Source organism: Tyto alba, unplaced genomic scaffold (genome assembly GCF_018691265.1).
Source record: "Tyto alba isolate M040663 unplaced genomic scaffold, T.alba_DEE_v4.0 Super-Scaffold_3, whole genome shotgun sequence".
In the NCBI taxonomy this organism is placed as follows: Eukaryota; Metazoa; Chordata; class Aves; order Strigiformes; family Tytonidae; genus Tyto; species Tyto alba.
In genome coordinates, this window is record NW_024881304.1 from 10,034,634 (window position 1) to 10,050,404 (window position 15,771).

The following is a 15,771-nucleotide window of genomic DNA, read 5'->3' on the forward strand; positions in this document are numbered from 1 at the left end:
CTCACAAGATTGTGAGATACCTAAAACCCAACCCTTATACCAGTACTAGAAGAGACTCATTTCACAAAAAAGCACTGAAGCATCAGTGGCATGGTGGGATGTGCATTTCCCTACCAAAGATACATGGAAATGCTGAACATACACTTCCCTAGACATTGTCCTTTAATCTGATGCCCAGTTTGGATTGCTTTTCCTAATTCAATTCCCAGATTTCCATATCCACAATTAGCTGCAGCGTGCTCCATCCTCAGCAGCCCCAGCAGACAAAAGTAGGTAGGTAGAACCATTCAGCATGATGACCCTGCCCCAGCAGTAGCAGCCTTGTCCCATGGAAGTGGTCACTCCTGCGTCCTCTTTCACAGATGCTGTTAAAGCAGATAACTAAAATGAACTGTATCAACAAGTAACAGAATCCCTACAGACTAAAATTCCCATAGCAGAATGACAGCACATCCCCCTGACTGGAATGGTGACTGTGGTATCCTGTACTAGATGAGACAAGCTACAAGGACAGAAAATAGAATAATGATGGAAGACATCCATTTCCTTCAGGCAAATGAGGTGTTTGTCATGTTGCAAGACACTACCGTAGGTAAACTTCACCAAAGAATATGTAATTGCTTCATAGAGCCACAAAAAAGAGAAACTTCTATTCTGGTCCCCAGCAGTGTGCAATGCCTGGTTCAAGATTTTACTATCCAAAAATCACTCTTACATTAATGATCATGCAGTAGCAAGATTCAACATCCTTGGGTTAAAATGACAAAAAAAAATCACAAAACAGCAACCCTGGGACTGAATACCATAAAACCCTCTGACCTGTAGAAGAGACAATTGCAGGGAAATACAATATACAGCCATCAAAATAGTAAATGGCACAGGTAAGAACAATAGTATTTTATAAAAATATTACTCATTGTTTTTTATAACAAACAGAAAGATGAAAAAGCACCAGGAATGAGACAGTGCATTCAAAACAAATTAAAGGAGATAGGTATTTTTTTTTCCCACAAATAGCAGTTAAACTCTGAAATTCACTGTCACAAGGCAAAGGCCATATAGATACAAAAAGCAGCTACACCAATCCGTGGAAAAAAAAAGCCACCACCAGTTATTTACCACAAAGACAACACCTTTCACTGAAGAAATTGCTAAGCTATTGACTGCTGGAAAGAAGCCTGCAGGGCATGCTGGCGAGGGACTGCTGGATGTTTGTTCTGTCCTTGCAGTGCTTTTTTTCCCTAGTCATCTACGACCGCTGCTGGATGGAAAATGCCGACCATATAAGTCTCTGGTCTCACAGGATATTACCCGATGTCTGAAAAAAAGATCTCTGAAGCCTAAGGAGAAGTTTGGCCTGTTCCACTCTCAGATGCTCAGGAATAAATCTAATCTACTCATAACACATTTAGAGAAGAGGTCACATGTTAAAAGACACAGATTTGAGGTAATTCTAAGACGAAAAGAATTCTATCCAAAACCATGGAACACTAACATACCGTCTCATTTGTGATTTACAGAATACACTTGATTCTTAAACTCCAGTTCCTGATTCAAAACACAATTCAAAGCACATTATTATAAGCTGAAAATACAAGATTTAGCTATTAGAAAATATTTAAGAACATAATTAGCTGCAGACAAACCTGTTCTTCAAATTACTGCATGTTTCCATAAGGAGAATCAGAAAGAAAAAAAAACAGGAATAAAACAACACTTCAGTGAACGTAAAAATTCCTTCAGTAGCCTGACAATTTAGCCTATGACGCAGCCTTACTACTGGCCCTCAATCACATAATTTATTATTTTTTAGGGCTGTTGCAGAGAGATTGTGAAGTACCTAGATTAATGCTCTTTCTATGGTCACTTGTTAATATATCAATTCGAAGTCTGTCAATTTTCCTTTGTAATCTTTCAGCCCAAAACTACTTCCTAACTCAAATATTTCCAAAATGTGAGTTGCTCAGTGACATATCTTTTTATCTATAAACCTCTGTGATTTCTGTTTTATTTGGTGTACTATCTTGTGTGCCACAAAAAACTACGAAATCAACTTTCAACAGACTGAGCTCAATAAATACTATTATGATGAAACCAGAATATATCTGAATGAAAGACATATTATTTCTCACTTCATGAAAATGGGTATATCCAATATAGCTTCTTTATACAACCTAATAATTTAATTTCAAAGTAAAAATCACTTACATGAGTCTGTGTTGTCAGACATGAATCTTCTCTTGAGATTTTCTTGAGAGACTTTTTACTGATGGATCTATTTAATTGACCAGAAACTCCATATTTTTCATTTTTTTCAGATCCATTTGGAATTACTTTAAAGAATTCAGATTTACTTCCAGTTGGAGAAAGAGAAAGGGTAGGCTTTAAGCTTCTCTGAGAGCTAACAGAATCTGTTTTTCTTACAGTGGAACTCTGTGGTTTTGATAGGATGGTCTCTTCGAGGTTATGTTTGCCATGTCCCTTATTTTTCCAGTATTCATTTCTCAATGACAGCCTCTTTAGTGGGATCTCTTTAAAAACTGCTGAATCAGATGTTCCTTGCTTGCTGTGGCCAATCTCAAAGTTCTCAGTACTCTGGATGAATTCATTGTTGTCATCCTAAATTTAGGAAACAAAGCAAGAGCGATCCCCTTCTCATCATCGCACAATACAGTTTTACATGACCTTAAAATTTCAAAATGGCTCTTCAATCTCTATTGCCTAATTCTAAATTTGCAAGGATTCTGAAAACCAGCTGCTCTTCCTGGCAACTACTATGAGGATACCATAAACATATTGTTACATCTCAAGTAGTGAAAAGCAGAAGGTAGAAAGAAGAAGAAAGGGAGACAAGATTACACCTTCCAAAATGTTGGCCCAAACTCAGAATGTTGGTAACATCCCAAACCTGTGTGTTACATGATAATCATAATTTCAATAAAATTTATTACAATTGTAAACCAAAAGTAAGCAAAAAGTCCATGACAATGGTGTCTTTCCATTGAATTATTAATATTCCACATTTTCTCATTGCATCTTCAGCTTAAACATAGAAGGAATAACTCCTGCTGAGATCACTTTGCTCACCTCTGGTAATATCACTGAGTATCGTATTCAGTACCAGTTGAATATCATTTAAGAATTTGGAGGTTAGTTTGTTAACCTTATATTCATGCTTCTAGTAATGTCTCTGCAAAACATCCCATGAATCAAGTGTATGATGTTCACTCATATGCCATCACAACAAACAGCAAGTCTGAAGACATGGAAAGAAAAACAATGGGGAAGCATATCTAGTGTTTGCCAAAATGTTCTTATTCTCAAGAGAGGAAGGATGAGAGAGGCCTCATCTTCATCTTTTCATACTGGTCCTCTGTCATATACTACCACACCGAATGTAAGGCAGTATATATTACAAGATTCAATAAGACACTGAAATATCATCTTCAGTATGCCTCTCATAGCCAAGGTGCAGTCCTAGTGCAAATTAAAGTGATCCAAGTTTGTTAGTGACTTCAGTGAGTACAGAACTGGATTACACAGAAAGAAATGCACATTCAAGAAAATAATACCTCAATTTTATTAATGATACACATTTTTGAAGTTTATTATTCCTCATTTAGTAATTTCCTTGAAACACAAATCTGTATTTCCATTTTTTTAATGGATTTTTATTTGCCATAAATTATCTTAAAATCTGTGCTCGAAACCCATATTAAGTTAGACTAACTCAAAATGGAAGATTACTAAAGAAAACACTGTATTTTTCTTTACACATTAGAGATAAATGGACAACTTTGATTTACCTGAAGCTTAAATCCCTCTCACCTTTCCATGTCTCTTCAGCCATACACATTTAGGTTTTAGAATAATTTATTAAATCAATAATTTTTGCTTGATTAACTATTATGCAACATAGGGAAAATGAAGATGAGAATGATTTTCCTGAGGAATGAGTACCTGTACTGATGTATGGTTATTCCTTGAAAGAACATGCAGACAGGCGGTTCTGGATACATAAAACTGATTGCTCTTGCTGGGTTCTAATTTTAAGATCATTCTAATGACTCTAGAGGGCAACCTACTAGGAAGAGATGGGATTCAGTCCCTTTGTACACTAAGCTTCAATACTGAGGTATCAGAGTGAAATTATGTCAGCCTTTGTAAGGGTATCTTATTTAATCTTATTCTTTTATTTTTTTAATTGTGTAAGGACAGACAAATTCTCAATTTCTTCATTGAAGGCTTCACTGATGAACTTGCCTGTTACATTGAAAACAGCATTTTTAGCACTATGTGACAAGTGGTCACACCTGACACAGTCACACAACTCGCAACCAGCAAGAGTTCTTGGGTTTGCTCTGGGTTTGACAGAATCTGTAAATGCTGCCATGACAAGTTTAATTATACAAAGTCTCTGACAGAAATTTGAGCTGAAAGCATGGACATTCATATAATTACAAAATAAGTCAGTTGATGGTGAATGGTTCCAAGAGAAGAAGCAATTTTTATCCTTTACTGATTATTTGACTCTGATAATTGAATAACAGCATTAAATTATTTCAGTGGCTAATTAGTAACCACCAAAGGGAATTTATAAATACTTGTTGTTTTCAGTTTGCAGGCTGAAATATTTCCTCCTAAAAGCCAGAAGTTACATAAACTGTATAATTCTAGCACAGTTATTCTGCATATCTTATGGCTCTCAGTATATGCAACATAAAGAGAGTCAACGTTCATTTATTTCAAATTTATCCTGATGCATAACCTGTCTCATATTTTACTATTAAGTCAGTATTTTCTGTAGATAATACTGAATTTACACAGATTTAATAAAAAAGTGCATAATTCTTCTTTGCAGCTCCACTAACTTAAAATGTAGAGTAGGATGAAACTGGGATTTTAACCGCAATTTTTAAATTCATGATGCAGTGACATATAAAACCCAAGGATAACTTTTGGACTTTTTACCAGTCTGACATATTTAAAATACAAACTCCTTTTTTTTTTTTCTTCAATTAAAGCAAAGTTTTACTTATATTTTCAAGGAGAAAGGTAATTTATTCTCACATGCAATTACTTAAATTGTAGGTTGAGATATCTATCTTATGTGATACAGTTCAAGATTGTGTGCATATCCATGTGTGTTATACACAAAGTATCTGAATTTCAAAGAAAGATGTAATACAATGATCATGAGAAACAATGTCTGAAAACATAACAATGTAGCTTATTTCACATGCAAGATAAACATGTTTTTAAAAAGCACTACAAGATTCAGCATAACTTAGTCAAATAAATATTTTGTCATATAAGCGAAGTAAACTGAGAAACATGTTATGGTTGGGCTAAGGAATTTGAGGATTTTTGCAGATACCTTAAACTGTTCAGATAGATACTATTAAGCTAGCAGTCTTACGTTCAGCTATCATGTCTTTTCCAGGATCCTCTTTTCTGTATTTTCAGTGCTTGAAATAAAATTGTTTTGTAGTTTGCTTCAGTAATGCAAAGTAGAGCAATCTGCATATTAAGTGTGTATCCAGACTATCAGTATAAAGCTGACTTCAAGAAGCAACACAGAATGTATCTGTACAAGGAAGAGGATGAATATGGGCAAAATATGACTGCTAAGTAATTTGTTGGTTCAGTGACTTCTTTCACATGAAAGAAAGGCTTAACTATGAATTACTAATGTAATAGTCTGAGAAAAAAACTCTGGCTAATTTGTTAGCATGCTGTAATTTGTTTAATGTAATTATCTCCTAGCTTTGTGAGTCTAATGCATCTCCAGCTGCAGTGCTGATGCTATTTAATACAGTTTGCATCCAAAGGTAATGAATGAGATAAAGGCTGTTCCCTAGCACACTTCTGGCACATAGTCAAAGAAAAGTTTTTAGTTTATATAATACCTTAAATCGTTTTAAAGTACATAGGGAACCTCTACCAGTCTCTCTTGCAGCAACTCTCTAGAATGGCCCTTAATGTTGTGCCTCAATGTTCTTGTGCTGTAAGAGCAGGAGTACTTGGCTATGGCTTTTTCTTTGTGCACTTGGCACTGGATCTCTGGGGTAGGATGATGGCATGGAAGGTTAGCTATCTTCAATAAAGGCTTAAGCACCAGCAAAGTTTAACAATTAATTTAGCTTTTGCTTAATTTATCTAAATTTGTCTGTCTTTATAGTTCATCAGTTAAGTATGGCATATGCACTGTGTTTTGAAAGACACTTTATTTTCACTCACTAATCATAGCATGGCCTTCACTGTTTGGTACCACTTCAGAAATTTTTGTTTGCCATTTTTACACTGCTTTGGAGACATATCTCTACTAACAACTTTAATGTCCCCTGACTGCCACCCTCCTGCTCCCGCCCCCCACAAAATAAAAGCAATCAAACTGGAAACTGAGCAAGTGACAGTGCTGGAAAGCTTCCATAATTCTTATGTTATGGAAATATTTTCTTAACCTAGCTTCTACAGTAACCTCTCTGGCTTTTCTAAGCATAATACACAAAGAAATTCTTTGAAACCCAAACAGTTCTGTGTCTTTAGAATAGTATCCCATACAGCACTGCTCATGAACTATTAGCTTGACTAAAACTGATTTCATTATGAAATTCTGAAACTTTGTTCGAAATAAGAGTCTTATGGGCTTAAGTTAATAATTAATATGGTCCCCCAGATAATGGGAAAACCACCATAACTACAGAAAAAAAAAAGATAAAATTTTATTTCTTATAATTAGCATCAGTGATCTGGTTTCTAAGAAATACATAATACAAAGCAGTTAAGTTCAATCCATCTTACTAAAATGTAACTCGGTTGCATTTTATTTCTCAGCTATGAGGAACATATTAGAATGCTAAGAAACAGATTTTAAAATTAAAAATGAAATACACTAGAATATTCATAAATGTAATAACTTTTAGCAGTTACTGTAATGACACAATGCAACTATTCAGTGCATTGACAATTTGGTGAATTTCTATATAGTATCAGCTGATACATTTGTTAAAAAAATATTCATTTTCTTTCATTAATTTTACTGCTGCAATGTTTCCACATTGCAAAAGAATTAAAGTTGGTTATGCTGAGACAGCTCAGATAGGATATAAAGCGGAAATACCAACCATCAAATGACATTAAAAAGCTGAAATTTCTTAATTCACTTTTGACAATGTTGGTGAGCAAAACAGTCCCTGCTTACAGTTTTAAAAAGGCACAATGAAGCCCTATTTACTGTACTCTTGCTCAACCATAACAGACTTTCATCTCACTCAAATCTATGATGCAGGCTTTCCTAAAATCTTTTTTTGTTGTAATGATGCACAGTACTCACATCTCTCTGTTAGCACAGGGGCTGACAGAGAGCTAGGTTTCTTTCGTCCACGTGCACAGAGGGTATACTTGTGTTTTCACTCCTGTATCCAGTTAGACACAGCAACCTGACAAAGACAAGTCTCCCTGTAGGTATATGGGGAAAAGATGATTTATCCTCTCTGTCTAGCTTGAAGACAGAATCTCATCCTAGGAGTTTTAGGATGATGACTACTTTATCAAGAATTACATGTACAAAGTGGCCTACCTCTTCACTGCTGTCAGTTCCTTGGAAGTTATCTTCAATTTGGGTTTTCCCATGTACTCCATTACTGTCTTGCTTCAAATCCAAGGGGAATATGCAACATTCTGGTGACATATTTGGAGACTTCCCATGAGGAGCTGATCGAGGTCTTGATGAAAAGGTGAAAAACTCTTTATTATTCACTTGGTGATCAACTGTTTGATTGCTGTGGTGTTCAACAGAGGCATTCTGTGGTAAGGTTAAATTATGGCAGGCTGAATCCTCAGTAGGTATGAACTGCTCACTTCTATCCAACTGAATACTCTCAGTGAGACTTTCTGGAAACACCCATTCATCTGAAACGTACAATGTTTATTTTAATGACAAATATGTAAATTGTATGTTTCCCCGATCACTCTCCTTTTCTCTGAAAGTCGTACAGCAAAATAAGTTTTTCTAATATAGAAACATTCTGCTTATCAGTTTTATACAGTTAGAAGAGTGACGAGGATGCAACGAAAAAGATCAGGCTGCTTTCTGTATCAGGCAAGGTTAATCAAAACATTTCCAGATCACAGCTCAAAAAGTCTGCAGGCTATGATATATGACATGCAAGCCTGCAATTTGCAAACCTGAAATTATTTAGCTGCTAAGATTTGAAACTGTTCAACTGAATTTCATTCTAGGAAAACATAATTTTATTAAATTTGGCTATTGATCTTTTTCTATAAGCATTTTTTATGGCTGACATTTAAAAAAATAATCACACATAGTTGGTGGAAAGTTCATAATATTACAATCTGCTGCTTCCTTATTGCTGAAATTCTACAATTTCTTTTATGCCCAGAACTTATGGTTTAAATCTCAATTTCAAACCACAGTTCTGATGAAAAATAGTGTGACATGAAAAATGTATGAAGATATCCGTTTCACCGAGTTTCCCCTGAATACAGGCAGTACTAATCTGCCAATTTTAAACCCAACAATAAACTACAGAAATGGATTTAAAGATTGAGTGCACCAGATAAACATGAAAAGGCCTTTTTTATACTCTTATTGTTAACTTATATTTTACTGTTTGGAATGATGGTATAGAAAAAAAATGTCAATTTGATTGATTAAAACCAATTTCAAATAGCATCTGAGAAAAGGAGAATTGCTCAAGTATGCAATACTCCCTTATCTTCATTAAAGGTAGTGTGGTGTGGATTATTCACTAGATCTTGAAACTTTCTGGCTCCATAAAACAAAGTTACCACCAACAGTATTAAAAAAGCCTCAATAAAAAAAATACTAAAAATGTAATAATAAAGTAGCACTGCAATAATAAAATGCTTGCCATCACAGAATACAGTAAGATTTTTAGTTTTGTTAGGGATAATTATCACTTCAGGCAGATTAAGCAGCTTTGGGGGAGGTGGGGGGAAGTCTGAACCACCATAAATGAAGGCAAAAGAAAGAATGAGACTCCAGAAGAAACAGCTGTCTTGTTACTGGGTTGCTGTGATTTTTCCAGTTTACTGAAGATAGCTAGTAAAGGTATCAAACTCCATTTAATATCCTAAACAGTAGTTTGTACTAGGAACCAGTGAAAAGTAGGGACTTGTTCCAGAAGAGACTATTTTTCAGTCTCTACATGAAGACAGAAGGCCCAGGGCTTTTAAAGTAAACTCTTTTTTATATTAGATTATCATGCTGGTTTAAAACAATCTAGTAGATCATTGTCTATTGTGCATAGAAAAGTCTATTTTGTAAATATATAGAAATCTCACTTTCCTTTTAATTAGTAAATGACATGAAAGATGAACATGTAAGTAATGACATTTATTTTACAAATATTTTGGGCTATTTTTTTCAAGAGCCTCAAGAAATGAGTTAGACTATTCAAAACTTAAGAACCACCCTTCATTTGTGTAAACCCAATAACCTTTTGTTCTGATCAATAACTACAACTGATTTTTTGACCTAATGTGATTAAAAAAACATCTTGCACTATATCAGTATTTTAAAGTACTCAATCATTTGTCCAGAAAGAATCTGGCCCACCGAGCCTGAAATTGCTTTGAATATCTTTGGCCTTGAAGATGCTGCCATATCTGCAACTCAGAAAGTGCTACGCATAAATGCCACAAAAATATTACTTATCCCCAAACTTCAACAGGCTGGACAACTCTCTGTAGGTAAAGAGATCTTTCCCCCAGCTATTCTGGGTGATAAATCTAAAATGCTCTTGACTCTTTTTTTCCTAAGGCAATGATATTGAAATTTGCAACTTTCTGCATGTGTCAAAACAAAACAAAAAAATCTTCAAAACTTACCTAGCCAAGAAGATTTTTGGACTTTTTGCAGTTTGCCCTATCTCAGCACTCTGCAATCTTCTGACCAGTCTGGCACCCACCCTTCCACAGTTTAATCCAGATACATTTAACCAGGTTTCAATGGCAGTGGCTTGACTAAGACCAAGGTAAGTAACATACGCTTCTTTAGTATTCAGAAGGCCTTTTCACCCATCATGAAATTAGATTTGACACGTATCATGCTGCCTTTGCAGTTTTCAAATATGTACTAGTAGCTCAGACTACTGTAATGAGCCCTTCATGGTATGGTTATACATTTAGCGTACAACCCACTTCATGAGAATCTGCTAATTTTTATGCACAGAAGAATGGGAATGAGAGAAGTGGCTTAACTTTTATTATGGCCTACTGACTTAATAACAACCAACTTCTCTAACTGCAGTCTCATCTGTTCTATCCTCACTCTAGAATGACTTCTAATGCAGTTGTTGCTGTTTAATTTGCAGAGGTCATCACAGATAAAATTTTTTAATGAATTTTGAAGCAAAAAAGGGTGTTAAACCACCTGTTTTTTAAGAGTTTGAGTCAATTTTGGATGAAGTATCAAAATATGAAAAAGAAATCTTAAGTAACAGTTTTTGTCAAGTGCTTAGAGAAGAGGAGCTAGAGAATTAGAAGCTTAGACTTCTGCCTCTTACTTCTGGCTCTGCCAGAGACATCCAAAAACTTCTTACACATCAGTTTACTCACTCTTGTGAGTAAAATGGTGTCTTTACCTAGATCAAAAGTACTTCAGAAATATAAAGAACTACTTTAAAAGATTTAGTGTCTGTGTAATATTTAGCCTGAATATTCTTCTTGTTTAGTCTAGCTTTCTCTGTGAAGAACAACATTCTTTTCCAGAGATGTTGAAATATACTTGGGTTAGTAATAAGTTAAGTGCAAGTATCAGTTTGTATATCATCATACTTAATGAAAAATGCAGATGGAAGACAGAGAAGTCTGTAAGGCTTTAAGATGACATTTTATGCTGGCTATGGAGTCCATACACTTCTGTAACCTGTAATCAGCACAGCATTTTTTTAATAGTCTACAACTGAAAGATATGGGGTGTTTTGGACCAAACCAAATTCCATTATCTCTCCACCACAAACTATACTGGAATTTCTTTTTAACTCAGCTTTTCCATGTCAATTGTAATGAACAATTTGGAGTATCTTCTTAGCAAATATGCAAACTACTGTGTAATCACAACATTGCAGCAAACAAGATAAATGCAAGAACGATCACCTAAACATCTAATTAGTTCTTCTACACAGTCAGACTTATGCTAAAGCTTCTAATTGCAGCCTAACATTTTAATGAAGGTTTCAGCATCACATAATAGGATTGGCAAACTATAAACAATGCTCACTCATTTTATTTTTTCTCTTGCTCAATAACAATTTACCTTGGTAAAGGTACTCCACACCTGCTACAGAAGACACGCTGATTTGAGGTCTATAATAAATTTTAAAGATATTTTTATAAATAGCAGTAAGGTGATAAGAACAACCGCTAATGAAAGATACCCTCCCCTCATGAAATTTAAATTAGTATTTACTTGAGGTAATGGCACAACAAGTGCAGTACTGTCTCAAGATCACCACCGGATATGGTTGCACAGAGCTCAAGAATACTAAATGCCTGGTGATAACAGATAACGGTATATGATAGATTCTTGTTGATACAACTTGTTTTGACCACAGTATAAGTGGGCATCCAGAATCCACGTAAGCTTGCACTTGCTTGGGGAATGTGATTTTGTGCCTGTGGCTTGTCATAGGTGTATGTACATTAACACTTTGTCAGAAGGATCAGGACTATGCTTTTGGCTGTCATCACCACTGAACCAAGCTTGGGGTTTTTCACTATGGGACAAGATCAGTTGTTGGCAGTTTCTTTACTAGAACATTGATTGTGAGGTTTATGGTGTTACAGCCCTGATAGCGTGCATGAATTGTAGCTACAACACAAATTATTGTAGAAATCATAATTTATTTTTTTTTTTAATTAGAAAGGTATTTGCTTTTAAAATCCAGGCTGGGCGACGAGTGGATTCAGAGTAGCCCTGTGGAGAAGGACTTGATACAACACAGATATTTGTATTTTATCAGAACTGGTTCTAGGTCCTTTGAAATTTGCAGCAGCTAGTCAACCATGCCACACATAACTGAGATATAAAATAACATAGAACGATCACCATACCACTGGTTATCTCCCATGTGCTTTTGGCTGCATTTCTTAGAGATAATCTTCCATGACTGTTCTTGTCTGCAGATGGTCCTTTTGGTGAAGCAAGTTGAAAATCTGGTCTTCCACTCTCTAAGGTTTTCTGAGTCTGAATTGCAGGGTCTGAAATGCAACCCAGAAGCTTATGAAATTCCTGTGAACACTCATATTGTGTCCTTTTCTTACCTGAGGCATGGAAAAACAGCATACAGAGCATTGTGCTGGTATACAAACATCTCCCAAACAGCATGGGAATCTTGTAGGGCAGCAGGAATATGACAGTCACAAGAAAGTAAAAATTTAACGCTAGGTATGGAAGAAGGGCAAACCACAGAAGTTATAGAACACAGGCTTGCAAAAGTCTACAAAACAATCAAGAACCACTACAGTAGTCCAGTTATATACACAGCATGAGAAAAAGCGGAATATGTCTATACCCTGTGGCTACTGCCAGCAGATGGTGACCCCTGGCTCAAATACTTGCAATACAAATACCTGCAGAAAGAATGAGCATTTATTCAAGCTCATACAGAAGAATAAGCCATGATTTAATATAAATGTCTTTAATAACTAACAAGGAAGATAAATGATTAGAAAACAGAGAATTAAGTCAGAATCATGCAAAAATTTTGGTAGTTCTTTGCTTTATGATCTTACCATTTTGACATACATCTTTAGTTTTCTGGCGAGTATTTTTACCTCCTTGATCTAAAGATTCATTGCATGGTGAGAATGATAGCTCCATTTTCTCAGTGTCTTGCACGGATTCAGCTTCCTTTCCTGAACTTTGAAGTTGGCATGATCTATTACTTTTGCTACCCCAGGTCTTTGTTACCTTGAAAGACATGATTTTCTTAATGAAAGAGAAAAATGTAACAGCTTTCAAAATACTAAAAGTAAACACACATTTTGAATTAAGCTTATTTTTCAAATAAATGTTTCCAAAATTTTTTTTTTAAGTATTTTTTTCAGGAACCTTTATGGTAGGTACATTTCTATGTGGTATCTTCAATCTTTACAGTCTAGTAACAGGCAGGGGTTTTTTTTTTTGCTGAGTGAAAGGAAAACAAGGCAAAGGAAAGATTAAAAAAAAATTAAAATTCATTATCTGGATAAACACACAGTGAAACTCATGGCTACTCTAGACCTCAGAAGGAGTCTTCTTCAGAGAAAGGTATCTCATTTTACATCTTAGCTTTTAACTGACTTTCCACAGAAGGGTCTACTTCCTTTGGCTGGATCCTTTATTCACAGTGTTAAACTGTGAACTGTAGTCCTGACCAGTTTCTTAAAACCTGTGTTTTGCTGTAGCCACCTAAGTGTTTTACTTGCCCTCCACTGGACATTACAATATCTCTTGTACTGGGGGTCCTCTACCAAACACAGTACTCCAGACACAGCCTCACATCAGTTCTGAAAAAACCCTTTAGTGGGACTATTCTGCTTGCCAATCTCTTCCTTTATAGAAATGCCAGCAGTTTTGTAGTAATTCAAGCCTTCTTACCTCTCCAGATACTTTTGTACTGACTTTTCTGTTTGAAGATGGAGGTAGCCCAAGGATCTTTGATCCAAATGCTATATGTGATACATCCTGACTTTTACCACTGCGTATATTGCCTTGTCCTCTGTTAAACAGGCTACCTATATTTAAAAAAAAAAAACCCAGTTAAAAACCCTAAATTACAGTACTTACAAAGAATAAATATTAATATTTTTTTCAAATCAACTGAAATAAAAGAATTATGAGTACTAAACATACATAAAAATTATGTTCCTTTGTAGCTCAATCCCTAGAAATATTTAGGAATAGCAAATGCAAATTTTATGTGTGTCACAACATACAAGCAAGAAACTTTTGGTCTATTATACAGACGTAGTTCTAATTTCCTTGCTTTAAAAATTTATTTTAAAAGGGACTATTTATAAACAACAAAAAAAAATGGCTTGCATGATTTCTTTAGCACTTCAATGAAAACCTAAAGTCTGACAGGAAGAAAAAACAACTCCAGTTAATAACTAACTGAATAAATAAATAATAACACAAGAAAACTGAGGTAAGACTGTCAAGGCATCACTCACAGCTCAGAGGAGAACTATTTACGTGTAGCCTGACTTTTGAAATTACTGAACCTGATGTATTACCAGGGCTGAGCCCTAATATTGCAAACATACTCTATTCCTGTTAAAATGTTGTACGTCCTGAGTTATTTATTATTTTCACTGCTTAAAAAGTAGATATATTTTTATAATTATTTTCAAGCACAGAAAATGACATCCAGTCTGCAAGACAAACAAAAAGTAAACATGGAATGCAGGTGAATGTTCTGAAAAAGATTTAAAAGAGAAAGACAGTAAAATGTTTATGTATTATTTTTATCACCAGGGTTAACAGAACTGCATGTAATATCTGTTTTCCTCTTTTTTAATTCTTGAAGATTGTCAGTGAATTCTCCTTTCCAGAGCTGATAAAAAAGGGTATCTTCGTATTAATTTATAGTTAAAATTTATAACGTCTGAAGATTTTTCTTGCTACAACTTCAGTTTTAAATTGCTATCTCACTTTAGAGATCTGACACCTTCATAAAGCAGTGAAGTAGAAACAAAACACTTTGTTGATTCTCCTAAGCATTTTTCATAGAATTATTTAAACTTATTTCAAGATCAGCTTTCTTTCCTGTGTCTTCAAGGAAATGAAAAAAAGATCATGCACTAGCGACTATATATCATTATTTACTGTACTAACAAGCACAAAAGAAGCTACTTTCTGCCATTACCTTCTTCCCTTTTTCCTGATGTGAGATTCAGTTGCTAACAGCTGCCATTTCACAAGATTATATGACCTGTCTTGGCTTAACATCCATTTCTTTAATTTGCTGACTACCTTGGGATGTTGTTAGTTCCAATTATAAAAGCTGATTTGCATGAAAATCTCTCTTTATAAACACATTAATTGACTGCAATTAATTACCTACATCTACACATAACAGTGTGTTGATGGCATAATGAAATAATATGTGTAATTAAAAGTGGGTGATACTGAAAATAATTTGGGGGTTTTATTATCAAATAAACAAAAAGTTTAGTGGATAAAAAGAACATTTTCCAGTTAAGAGGTACTTAAATATACCAATGCTTCCATTTTCAAGAAGGCCTACTTCTGAAATTTGAAAAGTATATCTGGAAGAACATAGGCTGTGTTCAAAAACTGGGATTAAAAATAAAGATTAAACCTTAAACTGAAGACATTGAATTTTCACACAGGTTAGGGATGTTATCATTAATTATTTTACTATATATACCTAAGGGCTATATATCTTTGTAGTCTGGACAGTAAAATTTGAGTCTTGTTTTAAATGAACATTAATTTTTCTGTTTAGATACATCATTCACACTATTGTACTCATTTAAGTTTTACAGTCCCTTGTATTCTGAGAATCCAGCCAAGAAGTACTGATTTTTGAATACAATCACTGAGGAACTGAATTCCAGAGTTTCCTCTGCTATTTGAAAAGCAAATTTATAACCAAACTTCACAACAGAAGTTTGGCTTGACTACTTGAAGGGCAATAATACTCTAAAAATATTTGCCATTTAATATTACAAAAATGGTACATGCATGTAAAAAAAAACGAATGCAATTTAAAG

At 34.8% G+C, this 15,771-nt stretch overlaps 1 protein-coding gene across 7 annotated transcripts in view; it reads right to left on the reverse strand.

Annotated features, from left to right (window-relative positions):
• CFAP20DC (CFAP20 domain containing) overlaps nt 1-15,771 on the reverse strand; it is an 84,302-nt gene that overhangs the window by 32,593 nt on the left and 35,938 nt on the right. For 6 of the 7 annotated variants that reach the window (XM_033009321.2, XM_033009317.2, XM_033009319.2 and 3 more), the window contains 5 exons: nt 13,631-13,767; nt 12,784-12,979; nt 12,103-12,249; nt 7,583-7,914; nt 2,209-2,619 (listed from right to left, as the gene is read on the reverse strand). In XM_033009321.2, coding sequence (XP_032865212.2) covers nt 2,209-2,619; nt 7,583-7,914; nt 12,103-12,249; nt 12,784-12,979; nt 13,631-13,767 — 1,223 coding nt within the window. The remainder of the gene's footprint in view (nt 1-2,208; nt 2,620-7,582; nt 7,915-12,102; nt 12,250-12,783; nt 12,980-13,630; nt 13,768-15,771) is intronic. The other variant, XM_009962970.3, reaches the window with a different exon arrangement.